The 21,191-nt window shown below is 39.5% G+C and overlaps 1 protein-coding gene across 1 annotated transcript in view; it reads left to right on the top strand.

Moving 5' to 3' along the window:
• The first annotated feature begins 289 nt into the window (after nucleotides 1-289).
• hpgd (15-hydroxyprostaglandin dehydrogenase) overlaps nucleotides 290-21,191 on the top strand; it is a 30,975-nt gene continuing 10,073 nt past the window's right edge. The window contains exons 1-4 of the mRNA XM_059335001.1: nucleotides 290-589; nucleotides 1,090-1,213; nucleotides 3,142-3,248; nucleotides 19,378-19,474. Coding sequence (XP_059190984.1) covers nucleotides 497-589; nucleotides 1,090-1,213; nucleotides 3,142-3,248; nucleotides 19,378-19,474 — 421 coding nt within the window. The 5' untranslated portion in view covers nucleotides 290-496. The remainder of the gene's footprint in view (nucleotides 590-1,089; nucleotides 1,214-3,141; nucleotides 3,249-19,377; nucleotides 19,475-21,191) is intronic.

Below are 21,191 nucleotides of genomic sequence, written 5' to 3' on the forward strand. Positions count from 1 at the left end.
AGCAATTACATGAAAGACACATAATAAGTCATAGATAATGTGAGATTTACAAAACGTTGTTCTAAGTTGTATTTTTTTACTTATCAAGAAAGACAGATCCAACAAAGTTTACTTAGCCTTTGACTCTCTTGCTCTCTCTTTCTGACATGCAGTGCAGTGTTTGTATAGACTGATAAGCTGAGAGAGAGGGAGGGAGGGAGAGAGAAAGGGAGAGAGAGAGAGAGAGAGAGAGAGAGAGAGTAAGGGAGGGAGGGAAGAAGGGTAAATAGCCCAGCTAAAAGAGAGAAAACACACACGGGTGAGAAAGCCTGTTACAGGGAGAGCAGATAGGTGGATAAACACACAGAGAAGGACAGAAAACAAAGAAGAAGAAAAATTTAGTCAGACATAGAAAGAAGCGATAGGGAGAAGGAGAGAGAGAAAACAGAGGGGAAGGTAAAGTGTGAGAGAGAGAAGGAAGAAGAAGTGTAAGGGCTTTTGCAGCTGTACTGGTATCATGTCTCTGAATGGGAAGGTGGCTCTGGTGACCGGGGGTGCTCAGGGCATTGGGAGAGCCGTGGTCCAGTCACTACTGCAGAGCTCAGCCAAGGTCAGTAATGATCACTCTCTATTCTTTTTACTTCTTTTCTGTCATAAACTTTCAGCTGACTGAAATTTAAAATAAAGGATATCATGTCCTGCTTGTAAAGTTACTTTATCACTTTACAAATGTCTTTATTAAAATGCTCAGTGCTTGTTTTTAAACCACTTAATAGGCAATGAAGAAAACCTGCATGTTGAAGGCAATAAAGGAAAAGTAAAAAGGGTAGGAAATAAGTCAATTAGTTTCTGACAATGTCCTTCACACCCTGTGAAACTGAGCTAAATGTGGAGGGGAAGTGAGCAGCGTGATATTGGCTGGGCTGTTCACAGTCACACTTGTCAAACCACTAATGTTTGCTTAAGGAGAAGTAAGCAGTAGACTGTAAGCAGTGGTCTCCTTTTACTGCAGAAATTAATTCACACTTTAGAGCCTAACTTTTTCCACCTCTGCTCTTTATCTGTGTGTTGACTTTAAAAACTAAAAACTCACAAAGTTTGGTCCTTCAGGTGGCCATGGTTGACCTGAACAAGGCAAGTGGTGAAGAGAGCAAGGCACAGCTGGATGCAGAGTTTGGAGAGGGCCAATGCACCTTTATTCCATGTGATGTGTCTAATGGAGATGGGCTGAGAGGTAATACAATATAAGAGTGTTAGAAGACAGATAATAACTGAAAACCTTTACTTGTTGATGGACACAATAGGAATGTTTTAGAGATAAACACACACAAACACATTCATTCATCCCAGCCATTGCATCATGTAATAGCCACTGATTCCTTAGAATTCTTCCAAGAATATAAGAAGTTTGCAAGGTGGTTGTCCTACTCAGTTTAAACCTATTCATAGATAAGGAAGTGATTTTAAAAAGGCCTAAAACCCCACTTAGTTTATTTAGTCTCTTCTTTTTTTTGTCTCTTTTTTTATGGAGAGTTACTGCTAGTCCTGTCTCAGATGACAGTTGCATTCTGCAGGCTGAGTCAAACAGGCTACAACAGAATATTTGTGACATGTGTGCAAGTTGTGCTCAGTGAAGTGTATGTCAACAACAGGCGGCAGTCATGGTCCAGCGGAGACTAAACATGTCTAGTCTTGCTTTATACCCACATGATCCTTTTTTTTAAAACCGTAACTGACTTAAATTTTGAGATCAACATGCCTGCTTCCAGCCAAATGTACAGAAACTACTCTGTACTACTTCTCCTTTCTTACCTTCGCCTTTTTTTGCAGATGTGTCAGGGCTGCATGTATGTGTTGAGCGTGTGCATGTCTGAGTGAGAAAGAGAAGAAGCAGAGAATTAAAGTGTGTTTAAGTAAGTGTCAGTGAGTGAGTGAGTGAGTGAGTGAGTGAGTGAGTGAGTGAGTGAATGAGAGGAACAAGGATTCATTGTCTGACATTAAAAAAGGAAATCCCTTGAGGCTAGCCGTTGTGGAATGCTGTTTGGTGTTGCTCCTGTGATAGTACTGCTGTTTATATGGACACACATAGTAGCCTGCACAGATCCAATAACAGTGTGTGTGTGTGTGTGTGTGTGTGTGTGTGTGTGTGTGTGTGTGTATGTGCATGTATGGTAAGAAGAACTCAAATGTGTTTATATAGATATATTTAGATAACCCATCTCTGCAGGATGCACGGTGTATGCAACTGTTGCAATGTTTTTTTGTATATGCATCTTCAGCATGAGTGACTCTTATTTGTGGTTGCATGTGTGTATGAAGTGCAGATAAGTCTGTTATAAGTAGGTACGTTTATTTCTAATTGAAGGGTGTCCAGGTGTGGAATGCGGTAGGTGATGACAGAGGCAGGTTTTTTCCGCTCAGGTCTCTCCCTTCAGCTGTTTATTCAACCATGTCTGTCTGCTAACACTGGGAAATAAACAACTTGCTGGTGGTTCATTGTCTAGAGTAATGGATATCTCCCTCTGGGTTGTCTTTCTGAAACCTACTGTCTGAAATCAGTTTGGCAACATACCAAAGAAAACAATACATTTTGGCTCAAACTGCAACAAAGAGAAACCTTTGTCATTTTTAGGAGACAGCAATGGGAAAACACAAACTTAGACATTTTAGGGAGATTTTCCTAATTTTTCAAAATGTAAATATAGCAACTGGACAAAAGAGATCATAGAAATGATAACCACCTTTACTAAAGATGCCCCCCAAAAAGCATTAAGGCTTGTATTGACTGTATCTTCATAAACCTGAATATCAGTAGATAATGCCAGTGTGGTGTATTTGAAGAATCAGCTGTGGTGGAAGGAGTGGATCAGTGGACCAGAGTGCACTGTAACTAAGTCAAAAACACCTGTACATGTATAATTGAGTGCGTTCATGATGGCGACTTTGTACCAACTGTGTTTCTCCCCATGTCCCTCTTTCTACAATGATCATCATACAGTCTTGATTAAAGTAAAACATTAGGGAAGTAGCATTTTAGTTCAGATGAAGCTATAACAGATAGTGAGGTGAGGCTGAAAGCTATTGTTTTCAATAATTGTTTTATAATATCCTCTGTCAATATCTTACGTAATTCACTGATGGCTTGTTGTTTCTGTGGAATAGATGCATTCCAGAGAACAGTAGACCAGTTTGGTCATCTGGATATCGTTATAAACAACGCTGGAATCAACAATGAAAAGAACTGGGAGAAGACCATACAAGTCAACCTGGTAAGTTAAACATCATAGACTTTCAATCAGGTCAGTTTTCACAAATTTTTGATTTTCAGTCTGCACAACATACAACACAAGGACAAGGACCCTAAGGTACTTCATAGAAAATGTGACTGGTGTCAAACACTTCTGACATTTAGAGATTATTATTGTCAATATACTTAGGAAAGCCATACATCCTCTGGAATTGGGGGTCATTGAATCCCCAAGAGTCTTAGCTTCAGACTTATATCCAATGTGTGCAATTGCAAGACTGTTTAGGGACCCCAGTATGCAGAACTTTTCAAATGCTGTAGTGAAAAAGAACACATTTGTACTGCATGCAAAAAGCTGCATTGATTTTGCCAGAAACAATATTAAATTGAATTCAGTTCAATATGCCTCAAAGGGCACCCTCTGTCCTCACAGCAGCCTGGAAAAAAACTCCTCAAATAGCCCTTTTAACAGGGGGAAAAAAGAAAAAGAAACCTCAGGGAGAGCAACAGAGGAGGGATCTCCCAGGACTGACAGACGTGCAATATATGTTGTTGTACAGAACAGATGACTTAGTAAAATAGAGTAGATAGAGTGTGAGCAGGGAGAGGGAGCGAGGATAGAGGTTCTTGTCAGTACAAGAGCCGCAGCATTCTGGACCAGTTGAAGAGTTTTAAGGGATTTATTGGAGCAGCCTGACAGTAAGGAGTTACAGTAATCTTAACTTGATGTAACAAAAGCAAGAACTAGTTTTTCTGTAATCTTTTGGGACAGGATGTGTCTGATTTTTGCAATGTTACGTAGGTGTTAAGAAGCAGTCCTTGACGTTTGTTTTATATGGGAGTTAAATGGCAGATCCTGATCAAAGATAACTCCAAGGTTCCTTATGGTGGCATGGTATGGTATGGTATTGGAGGCCAGGGTAATGCCATCGATGCTAATTAAGTCTTTAGATAATGAGTTTCGGGGTGTTCGGGTCCCAGCACAAATACTTCAGTTTAATAAATGGACGTTGTGGACCATTCAGGTTTTAATGTCTTTAAGGCATGTATGAAGTTTGGCTAGCTGATCAGTTTCACCTGGCTTGATTGATATATATAATTTGGTGTCGTCAGCATAACAATGTGAATTAATTGAATGTTTTCTAATGATATTTCTTAAACCAAGGATGTAAAGTGTGTATAAAATTGGTCCGAGCACAGAGCCCTGTGGAACACCATGACTAACATCTGTGTGCACGGAAAATAATACTTCACATGAACAAACTGGGATATTTAAATCAGCCCAGTGCTGTTCCTCTAATGCCAATTACATGTTCCAGTCTCTGTAATAGGATACGATGGTCAATTGTATCAAATGCGGAACTCAGATCTAACAAGACAAGTTCAGATTCAAGTCCTTTGTCTGAAGCAGTTAAAAAGGTATTTTGTAATTTTTTTCCAGTGCTGTTTCTGTGCCATGATTAGTTCTAAATCCTAACTGAAAATCCTCATATAAACCATTGTATTGTAGAAAGTCACTTTCTCAAGGATCTTAGAGAGGAAGGGGAGGTTAGATATTGGTCTGCAGTTTGCTTAAACTCCAGGATCGAGATGAACCTCTTTAAGAATTGGTTTAATTACAGCACATAGCCTTTTAACAACGACAGGTTGATTGTAGGAAAGAAGTACCAGTTAAAGGTAGAACCTCTTTAAGCGGTTGTTGGGATGGGATCTAAGAGACAGGTTGACGGTTTAGATGAAGAAATCATTGAGGTTAGTTGTTGGAAAGTGATGGTAGTGAAGCAATCTAAATATATATGAGGGTTTGTACCCATTTCTAAGGCTCCTGGGTTTAAATATGCCTCAGTGCCAGTTAATGGCAGGAAGTAGTGAATTTTATCTCTAATAGTTTTAATGTTCTTGTTGAAAAAGCTCATAAAATCATTACTAGTGAGGGCTATAGGAATACATGGTTCAATAGAGCTGTGACTCTCTGTCAGCCTGGCTACAGTGCTGGTTCTTATTTTTCTCAATTAATGTTGAATAATAGGTTGGTTTTTACCTATTTTATTATTATTTTTATGTTTTATTATTTTCGTTTTTAGTGGGGCAATAAGTCAAGCGTCATTGGCAGTGACTCTGCAGCACTATCAACAAGATTATAAATTAAGGAGGGACTGAAGTTAACATAGTCCTCTATTATGTGGGAGCATGACAAAGAGTTAAAGACAGGTGGAATCACTTCCTTGAATTTGAGCTACAGCACTATCAGATAGACATCTAGTGTAGAAACTATTGCTTATTAGCGAGTAGTCCAGTAACAGGACTACAGTTATTAAATAATGGTCTGATAAAACAGGATTCTGTGGGAAAACTATTTAATGTTCAATTTCAATCCCATACGTCAGCACAAGATCAAGGGTGTGGTTAAACGAATGAGTGGCTTCATGAACTTTCTCACTAAAGCCAATCGAATCTTATATGGAGATAAAAGCAGTACTAAGGCTATCATTATCAACGTCAAGATGAATATTAAAATCACCTACAATAATTACCCTATCTGTAGTTAGTACTAAACTTGATAAAATCTTGTGATAATAATTCTGAATACAGACCAGGAGGCCGGTAAACTAGACAAATAGGCTGTTGGGTTTTCTAGGTTAAGAACAAGGCTTTCAAATGAGATGTAGTTTAATTTAGGTTTTGGGGCAATTGGAAGGTTTGAGTCAAATATCGCTGCAACTCCTCCTCCTCGGCCTGTGCCATGAGGGATATGAGTATTAATATGACTAGGAGGAGTAGATTCATTAAGGCTAACATATTCTTTATCACACAGCCAGGTTTCAGTTAGACAAAATCAGTCAATATTGCAATCTGATATTAACTCATTTACTAATAAAGCTTTAGATGATAAGGATCTGATGTTTGAGAGTCCACATTTAATCATATTGTGTTGTTTTGATGCAATGGGAGTTTAAATTTTTATTATTATTATTATTATTTTATTATAATTATTTTTAATTGATCCTCTTCTGTAGAAACCATAGACTGAATATAAAAAACGGACATAGTCGCCGTGATGTCACCCGTTGCTTTGTGGACTGCCTGTGTGAGGCATCGAGTTCATCGTTACACTCGTCACAATCTTGCGTCGCCATCTTGTTTCCGATACGGGGAGCACACCATATCTGGACTGTGGAGGAGGAGAGGGATCTGATCACTGACTACAGCCTCTCTACACCTCAACCTGACTGAGAGAAGCTGCTGCTAATTCATGTCAGCATTAACTGGAGCATTAACTGGAATGTTAGTTTTGGCTAGCAAAAAACAAAAACAAAGTGTATGTTGTTGACCTCAGAAAGCTGACCAGCATCTCCTTGGAGTGTCTGTTCGTCCAACCAAACGCTGAACAAGACATTTTTACTGAACAAAACATTCAAATAAATAAACTGTCATTAAGTGAAAATAGCGGTTTGATCTCATAACTTTGAACCTTTAACTGTAAACATTTTTTTTTTAAACTTTATTGACACAGTATCATGGATACACATTGCTTTTCTTCTCTCTGATGACGGCTCGCCTTGTTAGTGACCTGTCAATCAAAGGTAGCTACGCCCCAAATCATACGATTCTTTATCTTTTATTTTCTTCTAAATGGGGCCATTATTTACACAATTAACATCATAATGTCTTGAAGAAGATTGAGACCGTAGTGTTGTCCTAAAAAAAATTCGAAGGTTATAAATCAAGTGAGAAGTTTTCTCATTTTGTACTGAAATGAATGGACCCAAATGCTTCTTCAAACTTCGTCAACACCCCCCGTTGGAATTTTCGTTAGAATGCAGCTTAAGGCACTTCCTGGTTGCCTCCATGCTCAGACCTGGAGATTGCAGCTTGGTTAAAACCTGGTTTAAATAACTTAGCTTTAGGTGGTCAGGGGACACGGAGTGTATAGGACAAAGTCTCTATGGGGTTTTGGGTGAGTGACTGCTCTAATGGAAGTGTAGAGGAGTGTTTTACACTGCAACTCTGTTGTCATGGTTCTGGACCACTCCATTTTTATAGTGCAGTGGTTCTTAAACTGTGTGGCCACTGGGGAAATGTGATGCAGAACTAATACTTTGACAGAACTAATGTTTTGGTGTTGGAATCTTTTCATGGTGAAAAAGTAGATTGTGATGCACCGACCGACCTAACCACAGGCCAGTGGTGTGCTGGGAAAATTTTTTAGGCCTATATACATATCCACAGGGACTGGCTCAGCAGCCCATTTTACATGGTAGAGTGGTTCGATCCCTGACCATGGCAGCCTACAGGTGAAAGTATCCTGGGGCAAGATACTGAACCCCCAAATTGTTCCCGATGCTGCGTTCATCGGTGTGTGAATGAATTCCCAATGGTGGCAGGTGGCACCGTTTAGGGTTGTCTTGGCCATCAGTATATGAATGTGTGTAGTGTGTGTGTAGTATAAAGCGCTTTATGTGGTTGCAAAGACTAGAAAAGCACTATACATTTACAGATAATATACATTAAAGGAAATTAAACAAAAACCTTTGATTTTTTTTGTTTGTTTTTATAGTGATCAACTATAGGTATTTTGTACAGTCACCCTGAGAGCTCACAGCACTGCAGCTAAAGAAAACGCATGCATATACACAAAACACAAGCAAATTAAGAAAAGATCTTCATAAATTTGACAAGACAAGTGCAGCATTTAGAAAATGATCTGGAAAGACCACAACACAACACAATAAGAAAATGCGATGCAAAGACCACAACACAACAGAAGTGTTTCCAGAGGACAATTAAAAGTGATGCACATGTCTACACGCTTGTGATATTACCACGTTATTTCAAGATAATGATAGTTTCACGCTGTAATGTTACAATGTGAAATAATCATGTTATTTCATGATAATGGTATTTTCACGTTATAATGTGATATGAAACAAAATGAAATGAAAGGCAATAATAGCAAGCGTTTTTGGAGTAATCCCTCCGCGAGGTTTCATAATGATGGGATGTTATGTTCAACATTGATTCTGAAAGTTCTGAAAATTAACTTATTTTGCTTATAGCACTGGTGCTACAGAGGTTGATAGTTTTGTAGCACAATCCACAAAATCTCTAGCATTGGTATGCAGTTACAAACACCTCATCTGTAGGCTACACTCTAGAAAACATGTAAAATAATATGTCACTGGTGCCAAGATGGTAAATCATCCATAGCAAAGACTGATGTAGCATGTGCTATAGGCTACATCTGTATTTTACTGTACTGTGACTTATTGTGAAGGACTAAATAAATACGGAACTGGACTAGGTGTGTTGATAACGATGGTTGATAACGGTGATAATTATTTGGCTTGCCCAGAAACATCCAATTTCCCCCGAAAAAATCAGTAGCCCCCATTGTTTTACAGCGAAGAGATAAAAGTAACTGATCCATGAAAACGATAGCGCTAAGCTAATTCACCAGTCTTAGCATCCTTTTGCTGACTCCGGTAAACCCAAGCCTAATGTACATGGTCAAAACTATATACGGCTTGAAAGATAAGAAGTTATACTCTAGTTTCACACCACTTAAAAACAAACAGAAACATAACATCGCCATTTATGTTAGTAGTTAATGTGAAATGTTGATATTTGATAGAGTTACAAACCCTTTAGGCACACCGTTTCACCATGTTAAGCTTTGAGCAAGTTACTAAGGTATGACTGAACGAGGAGTTTTACAAATGGTCAATTGATGAAGATGTTTTCTGCAACACACTTCCGTTGTGTTGCGGTCGCATCGATTTCTCTCTTTAATTTCTCTCTTTAATTTCTTGTTGTACTTATTTTGGGACATCTTTGTTTTTCAGTAATCATTAGGGCCACGGGGCAATCGCACCGAGCACTACTGTTATACTTTGGATTTTTTTTCTTCTTCCTCTTCCGGACGCAATTTCGTCCCGCTACTAGTCCTACAACTTGAAGAGTTGCAGGACAAATTATATATCAAAACGTGCGGTTTGATCGGGATCGGTGTGCTATTACTTTTCTCTACATAATACGATTTTTTTGCGACGGAAGTCGCGAAAAACTGCCCAAAATTTTGCATTGAAATGAATGGGACGGCCGGAAAAAAATTAGCGAAAAAGAACAATAATTGGAGATTTTAAAACGTCTACTTTTCCGGCATAATTTCACCTAGAGACTCCATTTAAACTTTAAACAGTAGACACAAGTCTTGTGTATTGGTGTATTAATCCACATTTCGATAGGTTATATAGTTTTTTATCAATCCCTGTTCAATGACCATGATCGTTTTTGGAGAAATTCTGAGATTATAATGGGTGTGTATTGCCAGAGTGTAGGGAGAGAGAAAACATTGTCAAAAAATAAATTTGAAAACTGCGCTCCAGGCCGCAAATTCCACTCTACAGAAATAATTTATACATAGAAACATAGGAAAATTTGTCCTCTCACTCACAATCCTCTGGTAAATCTGTCAGAGTTATAGTTTGGGCGTAAGACGCACAGATGCGCCACTAACACGCACCAACAGCCTCATTGGCTCCCATATCAAAAACGCAGGAAGGTTTCTCAAAAAGGGAGATGTAACAGTTTTTTTTTAGATCCCTCGAACAAAGCTATTTTTTCATTTTTCTTAAAAAAACAAACATATGTAGACGTTCAGGAAGAACTCAGGACGCTCAAAGTGAAGTCGGATCAATGATAGGTATTATGGTTTTGCCAAAAATGCTTTCTGTTCAAGGCCAGAAATTCCAGTCTGTCCACCTCTGCTGTCACTGTGCCGGAACAGGTGGCAGTTAATTCTGTTGATTGCTCTGCTCTGATTGCCTTTGATCTTTGATGTGATTACAGTTACAGATACACACACACACACACACACACACACACACACACACACACACACACACGTGTAAGCGCGCACACTCCTCACACATGCATATATATGCTTCAAACACACACACATGCGCACACACAGGTAACTTTATGTGATTTTAATTACACACACACACACACAGGTAACTTTATGTGATTTTCGCTACACACACACACACACAAATGCGCGCGTAAGCGCGCACACTACTCCAGATTCACGTTTTTCTCTTCCTTTCTCCTTTTCTCTGTTATCTTTGCAGGTTTGGCTTCAGCCAAGTCACACAACAGAAACATAGACAATGGCAGAAACAAAGCCTCTCTGTTCTTGAGTGAAAAAAAAAAGACAAAACATAGGACACCGGTCAAAGTAGGAGACAGTATTGTAAGAGTATCAGATTGCCTCTCAGGAATGTCAGGAGAGTCCATAGATGCACTCAGAGAAACCAGTTTTTGGTGAATGGAATACAAAACAAATTAGCAGCAAAGCTTGCTGTACAGTGTAAGTCAGTTTGTTTTTGTCAACACAGTACATGTTAAAGTATAAAATAACTGGTGAATTTCCTCAAAAAAACAAATTAGCTAAAGTTGTGCCTATCTACAAGACAGGAGAAAAATATATATAATCAAACTATAGACCCGTCTCATTGCTACCGCAGCTGTCGAAAATATTAGAAAAAATATTCATTAAAAGAGTAGAGGGTTTTATAACAAAACACAGCATACTGTATGAACAGCGATATGGATTCAGAACCAACAGGACAACTACACATGCGTTGGTAGATTTTGTAGACAAGATAACATCAGCAATAGAAAAGAAAGAATATGCAACAGGTGTGTTTCTTGATTTAAAAAAAGCATTTGATACCGTAGACCATTAATTGTTGATGGGAAAGATGATAAGATATGGAATAAGAGGAACAGCACATGATTGGATATTGAGCTATTTACAGGACAGAAAGCCATATGTAGAACTACAAGGAACAAGATCTAAAATACAGAATATAACTTGTGGGGTCCCCCAGGGGCCTGTGTTAGGCCCTATTTTGTTTATTTTGTATATACATAATATAGGTGAAGTCTGTAATAATTTGAAGTCCATTATATTTGCAGATGATACAAATGTATTTGTTGTGGGGAAAACTTGCAGCAACTCCTGGATACGGTGGAAAGAGAACTTTCAATGTTAAAGGCATGGTTTGACGAGAACAAATTCACATTGAATCTAAGTAAGACAAAATGTTTTATTTTTGGTAATCGCCAAATCAACTACAAGTCTCATTGCATTACAAGTAAAGGAGTGAGAATATGGAACAACTGCTGCGATGAAATCAAATCATGCACAACAATTGTTAAGTTCAAAAGGCTTATAGATAGATAGATAGATAGATAGATAGATAGATAGATAGATAGATAGATAGATAGATAGATAGATAGATAGATAGATAGATAGATAGATAGATAGATAGACTTTATTTATCCCAAGCTGGGAAATTACAGTGTAGCAGCAGCATTACACACATAGACAATAACAACACAATTAAATAAAAGAACAACCTAGGCATACTTCAAGCAATAAAATATAAAAATACAATAACATATAATAAAAAATAAAGTGTCTAAAGAAGGAGTATGTATTAAGGAGTAGAATAGAATTCCAGTGCAGAATAAATATGAATATACAGTATAAAAATGTTACACAACATAAACACATAAAGTGCATAGACAGTATGTAATGAACCAGACTATTATTTGTTATTGTACAGTGTGATGGCATGTGGAAGGATATATTTTTTATATCTATCCCTATGACAGCGGAGCTGGAGCAGCCTGTGAGAGAAGGTGCTCCGCTGTCTTTCTACTGTGTGATGGAGAGGGTGCTGATCATTGAAATTTATGAAAAATCATATGCTAAATAAGTATAGGTTACAAACTGGATGAGGACGTTCTTGTAACTGCCTTCAGTGTCTTGTTTTGTTGTTGTTGTTTCTGTGCTTCTGTGTAGTTAAAGAACCAGAACTAAGTTTTTACAAGCTGACAAAAATGTTACTTTTAATAGGACAAAAGTGGATATTAGCTAACATAGATAACATTAGCTTGCTAACAGCACAGGGTCCAGGTGCCAAAGTATAATTCCTTTCGTAAACACGAAAAAAACGGAAACAGCGTCAAAAAAAAAAAAAAGGTTGCAATTTTAAGAGGACATAAGCAATGTTTTGCACAGTTTATGCTTATATAGTTAGTTTATATATTCTTTTCAATAAAATGCATTCATTGCATAGTTTGTGTTTTGCAGTTTCCCCCTACCTCAAAAATGTGTTTTTTGTCAGAGCAATAATTAATGAATCTTTTAAGTCACAATTTATCTGCAAGCTCATTCTGTTAAAAAAAAAAAAAAAAGGGAAAAATCGTATCGTTAACCCTCCATCGGAAATCATATGGAGACCGTGAGTTGAGTGTATCGGGACATCCCTACTAGCGAGTCGAGCAATCTTCAGTCTAGCTAGCTAATAGTATTTGTTTCCACTCAGGAGAATTTTTTTGCTTCCGACTGAGACGATACCAACACAACATCCAGAAACATCCCAAAGAAGTGATAGCTACACGATATCAAAACTGAAGTCTGTTTTTCTTATTCATTTAATGATGAAGAGGTCCAATCCTTCTGGTGCGCTGGGGAGAACGTGGAGAAGGAAGATAAAGGACAAAAACAAAATACAGAGGTATGTATACTGACACTATTATTATTGTTATTATTATTATTATCAAGTGAAGCTATGGTTATTTTTTCTAAGCTAGCAGTTAGCAAATACTCTGTTCCAATGGCTGGCCATTTCATATCATGGGTGGCCAGTGACGAGTGACCTTGTTTCACCACCACAGCCAAGTTGTTGCCTTCCTTTTGGCCAGTTGGTGATTGGGTTGTTACCCCAGTCATGGGGTCATGGTGTGAAGGGGTAGAATAAGTAGGTTAGTGGGGGAAGATGCCAGCTGCTCTTCTGCAGTTGATGAATCAGCTACCAGTTATAAGTTTGTTACCATCTGTTTTGACATGATAAATTATAATTAGTCTCAGATTTATTTTGTGCAAAGCAGAGCAGATAAAGCAGAGTTTTGGTTTAAAACTAAAATATATTATGAGATATTATAAAAATGTGTTCACATAAGCCAGACACTTAAAAGTATTGATGTGCCAATGAATCCTCATGAAGCATTTTCTTTATTTTCTGAGCCCCTTGGTTCATTGAAAAAGGCTCTAGCAATGGTAATCAAGTGTGTTTTCAGCCCTTTGTTGAACAGAGAGCTCCATCTAGTGGAGTCAGAAAATACAGAAAATGCTTCATGAGGCTTCATTGGCACATCACTACTTAAAAGGTGTTTGTATTTTTAACTGAAGTACTAAAATTTGAGTGTTTGTTGAGTGGAGCCAGACTGGGGCTTAGTCCAAACCTTGGAGGGTCTGGGGTCAAGCTATTTGGAATAATAGATTGCCAAAAATTCTGTACATCATCTAAATCTCCTCCTGTAGAACCCCATTATGTATCTGATCATTATACGACTGGTTTTATCATTCGGAAACCATAACACAACAAATGTTGAGGATTCACGACTTAGACTCCTTCGCCGCACTTGTTACATTTACAGAGGCTCCATTTGAAAATACCTCCTCCACAACCAGCCAAGCTGCTCTGCTATTAACATCCCACCTCTCTGGTCGTCCGTCGCACATCTGACGCCTCATCAGTGCGTCGTCGGCCCGGCTACCATCAACACAGGAAACACTGCGAGATCTCTGCACACCCGGCTGGATAGATTTCGTGGAGTGGATTTCAATGTTTTGTGACCTGTACAGAGAATTCACCCCACAGTCATTGGTCAAATTGGAACTTTTTTACACTCAGTCCATTAACAATAAATCCCATCACCAATATCACCTTCTCTGGCCAAAACATCTCCCTGTCCACATCTGTCACCAATCTGGCTGTTAAAATTTCCATTTAGCATTTTGCTATATGTCTTCTAGTTTCTGCTTTTAACAGCTGATACTTTTTATTATTGTATCATGTTTCTCTCATATTTTTTTTATTCTCTGTAGCACTTTGACATTGTTGAAATGTAAAATGCAATACAAATACAGTCTATTATTAGGGACCGAGCACTGAAAGTGCGAGGACCCTATTGTAATTGAAGGAATTATTATTATTATTATTATTATTATTTTTCCGCCAAATGAATCGCCTTTTTAAGGGCTTTCTCATATTCACAACCTCACAATTTTTTGCACATATATCATTATTATTATTATTATTATTATTATGACTAATTTTCCCTCCTACCACCTAATTCAATTGAATTTTATTTTATTTTATTCAATTTTATTTATACAGCCCAGAATCACAAATCACAGATTTGCCTCAGAGGGCTTTACAGACGGCTTCCGTCCTGGCCGTGGAACAACGGACCAGCTCTTTACCCTTGCAAGACTCATGGGAGTTTGCTCATCCAGTCTACATGTGCTTTGTGGACTTGGAGAAGGCCTACGACCGTGTCCCTCTGGGAGTCTTGTGGGGGGTACTGCAGGAATATGGGGTACCGGGCTCGTTGCTATGAGCTATCCGGTCCCTATATGACCAAAGTGAGAGCTGTGTCCACATACTCAGCACAACATCAAACACGTTCCCAGTGGGTGTTGGCCTCTGCCAGGGTTGCCCCTTGTCTCTGATTCTGTTCGTGGTTTTCATGGACAGGATCTCAAGGCGCAGCTGGGGGAAGAATTGCATCTCTGCTTTTTGCAGATGACGTGGCTCTTTTGGCTTCATCAGACCGGGGCCTCCAGCACTCGTTGGGGCAGTTTGCAGCCAAGTGCAAAGCGGTTGGGATGAGAGTCAGCACCTCCAAGTCTGAGGCCATAGTTCTCTGCCAGAAAACGGTGGACTGCCCCCTCTGGGTGGGGAGAGAGGTACTGCCTCAAGCGAAAGAGTTCAAGTATCTTGGGGTCTTGTTCACGAGTGAGGGTAGAGTGGAGCGTGAGATGGACAAGCGGTTTGGTGCAGCGTCAGCAGTGATGCGGGCATTGTACCAGACTGTCGTGGTGAAGAAGGAGCTGAGCCGGAAGGCAAAGCTCTCGATTTACCGGTCCATCTACGTTCCAACCCTCACCTATGGTCATGAGCTTTGGGTAGTGACCGAAAGAACGAGATTGCGGATACAAGTGGCTGAAATAAGCTTCCTCCGTAGGGTGGCTGGGCTCAGCCTCAGAGATAGGGTGAGGAGCTCAGACATCCGGAGGGAGCTTGGAGTAGAGCCGCTGCTCCTTCGCGTCGAAAGGAGTCAGCTGAGGTGGTTTAGGCATCTGGTAAGGATCCTCCCGGGCACCTCCCGTTAGAGGTGTTCTGGGCACGTCCAACTGGTAGGAGGCCCCGGCGAAGACCCAGAACACGGTGGAGGGATTATATCTCTCTCCTGGCCTGGGAACGCCTCGGGAGGAGGAGGAGGAGCTGAACGTTGTGGCTGGGGAGAGGGACGTCTGGAATGCACTGCTTGGCCTTCTGCCCCTGCGACCCGGGCCCGGATAAGCGGAGGAAAATGGATGGAATGGATGGCTTTACAGACTGTACAGGGACAAAGGAAAAACTCCTCAAAAACGCTTTTAACAGGCAAAAAGGAAAAAGCTCAGGGTGAGCAACAGAGGAGGGATCACCCACAAACGTGCAATAGGTGTCGTTGTACAGAGAAGAATGGATAATAGATAGAGTGTGAGGAGGGAGAGGGAGTGAGGATAGAGGGGAGGGTTGAGGGGAGGGAGCCCAAGACAAGCCTCCTTGACTGGGAGATGATTCCACAGGAGAGCAGCTTGATAACCTAGAGATGATGATATTTCTAACATTTTTTCCAAGTGCCCAGAAGTGTTACCAATATTGGAAAAAAATGTTCTCCCCATGCAGTGCATATTACCTCTACTTAAAACACATTTCCCTTTCTGCTCTCTGTAAACAGCCTGCAGTTCTGTCCAATTTTCTTAAAAATATATTTCATGTAACTGTTTGTCTCTGGGGTGTCAGTTATTGCTCCCCAGTTGTGAGGAAACATTTCAAATGAGACGTGGAGTAAAGTAATTTTTATGTAATATCTCAATTTTAAGCTTCAATTTGTTTACTTTTTCCAATGGAAGCCTTTGTGATCCATTCAACGACAGTCGAAAAGTTGAAGACAGAGACAGTTTCCTTTCATGACCGTGTATTATTTTGGTTAAGCGGTTCTGAGGTTCCAGGGTTAAAAAATAATTTGAGAAAACATTCGGGGCTGGAGCCCCAGAAACCACCCCATTGTCAAACTGAGTTAAGTGATTATTGTTGTAAATGAGAGGTTAATAATTACTGGAATTTCTTACTAATAAAGTGTTATATTCCTGAGGGGTATAACTGACATATAACTATGTGCATGCCTGTCTTTGCCTGCAGGAACTGCACAAAGTAAAGCACCAGCCTCATGTTGACCGTCTTCAGTAGATCCCAATGGAGAGACATCTACCTCAGCATCATGTACAGCTAGAGCACAGGCTGGACTAGCGAGACCACTAAAGGCACCTTTTGACCCTGCTGACTTGCCAGCCCTGTAAGATAAGGTGAGAACGGACATATGTCAGTAGAGGTCCCTACAAGTAAAAGAGGATTTTACTTTTTTCTTAAAGAGGATGGAAGAAGTTGTCACCACCCAATGATAAACTCCTAAATGACGAACAAATGAAAAAATGTTGTATTCTGGAGGAAAGATGCCTTTTAATGTAAAAATTATAATGTCGTATTTAATAAAAAAAAATAATTCTGATGGTACTTTGACTTACTTTTAACACATTATTGTTTGACTGACTTATTGATTTGTAAAACTGCATCAAATGTATTTTTTTGTGTGCAATTATTTTGCGTGCTACTTATTTTACAGTTGCTCCAGCTTGTTTCTGTCCATAATAGATTTTTGTTTAGATGATTTAAGAAATATATGTAATTCTATTTAAATTAATAAATGGTAATGTGTATTCTTAAGCAAGGTGTTTTAGTAGAATTTGTATTTCCATTATTGTGTTCGTGTGTGTGTGTGGGGGGGGTAATGACGTTTCTGAGGAAGATTGGAGTCTCGGTTGAAATTGTAAAGCAGGTAAAGAAACATTTCCTTGTAAAGTAAAATGCATCAATCTCATGCCCTTTGAGAGCTAAATGACAGCAAACACCTCACAGAACATTTTCCACAGTCGGGAGATTGTCCCAGTATTATTGAATCTTTGTTATCCTATACTGTGTCATTTTTAATTGCAACATGCTTTCCACTAGGACATGGAGCAGCCAGCCAGTTGGCTAGAAATGTTTCCATAAAAGCCCAAATTAAGTGCCTCTCACACATTCTAATGCAACTATTGCATCATATACACTCATCTTAATCATTGCATATTTTAAGACTTATTTTAAAGGAGAATAAAGGTTCTTGTTTATTTTATTTAAGGCATCTTATTTTGACAGTCTTCTTGTAAATTCTGTGATGGATTCTGTTAACACACTGTGCTCTTATTTTGAGTTAAGTTGCATGAGTTTAGCGACAGTTAGTCACAGTTTAGTGTGATTAAAACAACTTTAACTGTTAGCTAATGTTAGCTTATGGCTACCAAACGGCATATGCAGTGCGTTTGGACCTCTGACCGCCGGGACAGGTGGACAGTATTTAGTTCGGTGACTGTGAGACACGGAGCGATCTTGTGGGGGACGAGTGCGTGTGTGAATGCTCGCATGTCTCAAAGGAGGACGGAGAGGTGGGTCGGGGTTTGACTGACTGACAGGTGACAGACACTCTGCTGAGCAACGGCAATACAACGCAAAGTAACTTTATATTATAGATCATGTAAAAAAACTTTCAGTAGCTTGAAATGTGACGTTAGCTATGGTGGGACAGGTTAGAGTGTTTGATGAAGACTCCTTGTTTGGCCGGTGATAGATTTGTGTTTAAACTGTCATTATAGCCCGTCTGAGCAGTTCATGCCAGGCTCGAATCAAACCCACCACTGATGATGAATGTCATCAAAAGATGCTTTTTTTCTCAAAAGTCGCAGGTGTCAAAGCTGTGTTGACAGGGAAGAGGAAGACTAGAAAACAGTAAAACCAACTGGGGCAGTGGGCGGGGCATCAAGGCCACCGTGGCCTCAGGGCAGATGTTTTTTAAGGGCACGAGTATGGGATTAGAACACTGACTAGGGCACGAGGGCCACTTCCTGCCCTGGTTTGCATACAAAAATAAAGAAGATACATGTTAATTTATGCTTGAAATCAACACGAAATAACAGAATGATAGTAGAAAAATAAAAGCAATAAAACAAACCTAGGTGGAGTCAAATCAAATATCAAAACAATAATAATAAGGTTTACAAATAAAAGAAAGAGATTTAAATAGTAATAATTCAACTTGGAGGATGTCAAATGTTCTAAAATGTACAGTTGTTAATTTTTCATGGGATTATATTTGGTATAATAGTCCATAAATGGCTGCCATAATGTGCGAAAGGTATTTATCTTACCTCTCAGGGTGAATTTTATTTTTTCTAACTGCAAATGTTTCATTATATCATTTATTAAAGCTTGATAGACTGGAGGATTTTTTGTTTCCAGTTCAGCAGAATTGCTGAGAAAAAAAGCTTGTGACTGGTTTCTATATGAAAGGGTACCACACCCAACTGTGTGAAGTATATGTGGAACGCCCTGATGAAGGCTCTGCGATGAGCATTTCTATGTTGTGATGTCAACTAAATAAAGGTGACATGTTAGTAGTTTGTCCTTCCCTTTGTTAAATTTAAGATGTAATACCTTTCCACATTTTTGGAACATGCTTATTGGATATAGGGTTTTAGCAACAAGTGTATTCCACTGTGACAGGTAGTTACTGGAAGTGGATTAAAAGCTTGCATATTGTATGTTGCTATACAGTATTTCTAAGTTGAGTTTCCACATGTTTAGGCTTATAGAGAACTGACTCATAAACTTATAAAGAACTGACACCCTTTCAAATAAACACATAGTTGTCAAAAAAGATAATAAAAAGAAGAAGTGATTCTCATGCAGCATAAAACAGTTGGTGGTGATATTTGTCATAGACAGAACAGATGTTCTCGATGAAACTATAAATAGCTTTACTTAGCGGCAGTTTCACACTTATCTTTCTTTAGGTTTCACTTCCTGCATATGTGCTACACTGTATCTGCTGTAAGATTATCAGTGTGACCCTGTTGTCTCTTATCTTTGCAGACCTCTGTGATTAAAGGAACCTACTTGGCACTTGAACACATGAGTAAAGAGTATGGCAAGGAAGGAGGCACCATTATCAATGTTTCTTCTATGGCAGGTAACATATGCACAATAATACACACACTTGCATGCATAGATTTTAAGTAAAGACAGGCTGAAACAACCTCGTTTGACACTAAAACACATACACACATTATACTTTGGTTAAAGCAAACATTTAGAAAAATATAATTATTAAGACTTTTGAAAAACGTAGTTATGTTAATATACTTAATTTGACTTTACTCATATGTAGGCCTACGTATTAATAATGCATGCAAAACATTACCAAGAGGTGATAACTGTAAAAGCAATATGTAGAACATATCTGATCTGACATTGAACCCATTTTTTGTGTCGTTTGAACCTTTCCTAGTTCAGTTCAATATATAATAAAGGTGAGATCAGCGCCTATCACACTCACATGCAGACCAAACAACTGCATGGAGACACCTTAAAGTCAGGTAAACAAACCAACTAAGTGCTGGTTTGTTTATGGTTTCCACTATTCACCCTGCAACCACATTGAAAACCAAAATGAAGCTGGAGGTTACATCCAGAACAGAACAGAACAGAACAGAACAGAACAGGTGGCTTCAGTCATCATGGCAGTGCCAGCAGTTTGGACAAGGAACCTCTCCTGCCTTCCTATTTTCCCACCACCTCCATCATAAAATAATGCAAGCAGTGGAAAAATTGTCAGATCACGAGTGCAAGATTCCTCGGGCTGTTTTACTCAAAGGCTACGGAAACTAGTTTGGGGGATATGGGCTCGACGTGGCAGACAGGGTTAGACAGGGACTGCTTTTATGTGCTGTTAGCTTGTTAGCTAGCTATTATACTGAGCAATATTTTTCCCCCATGAGGTCGAGCAATTGTCCCACACTACTCTGCGTTTGATTGGCTCATCCTGATAAAGGCTGTTTCCACTACCGCCCAAAACCCGGAATGAGGCGGGTCTCACTCGCCGAAACGCCCCTAATTTCAATATGAGCCATCCTGAGCGGTCTTTTGATGGGGCTTTTTTTGTCCCTGTGGAAGAGCAGGGTCTTTTTTCTCCCCGGAAAACAGCCTGGTTGCTGATTGGATAGATCACTAAGCAGGATGTGATGTAGTACTCTACACGACAACAACAAGACAGCACCATTTGTAAAAGCCGGCAAAGCAGTGTTGCCAACTTAGCAACTTTGTTGCTAAATTTAGCGACTTTTCAGACCCCCTTAGGACTATTTTTCAAAAAAGCAACTGGAGACAAATCCAGCAACTTTTCCTGGTGTTATTGGAGACTTTTGGAGACTCGTTCTTACTCTTCTTAACGAGCCCCCTCGAAGCGCCACAGTCCTCCTGCAGCAGTCTCTCCCAGCTACAGTCACAGAGCCGGAGGGGATGTTAACCCCTTAGTGTCCAGTCTGCTAACAGGCTAACAGTTAGCTCTGTAGCAGTACAGTGTGTATGTGCTGCTGCTGCAGGAGGTGTTCACTTAGCGATCTCTGTTTGTTTACAACAAGCAGCGGACACTGTGCACAGTTAGCAATGCTGGTTAATTCACAATCACTTTGTTTATGATCAGCTGCTGACGTTGTGCACAGTGCACCGTGTTTAATCCATTGCGACGATCAAAAACCATACGTCACCTCCGGAGTCTCTAAATCCCTCTGGGGGCCTTTTTGTAATGGAGACACGCAGAGTGAGTGGACTTTTGAGAGGGCGTGGCCTGAGACTTTCCCGGTGGCCACTCTTCCCCCTAAAGGAAACACAGCTATAGTCTTACTTTC

The sequence above is a fragment of the Centropristis striata genome, chromosome 1, assembly GCF_030273125.1.
Source record: "Centropristis striata isolate RG_2023a ecotype Rhode Island chromosome 1, C.striata_1.0, whole genome shotgun sequence".
Classification (NCBI taxonomy): Eukaryota; Metazoa; Chordata; class Actinopteri; order Perciformes; family Serranidae; genus Centropristis; species Centropristis striata.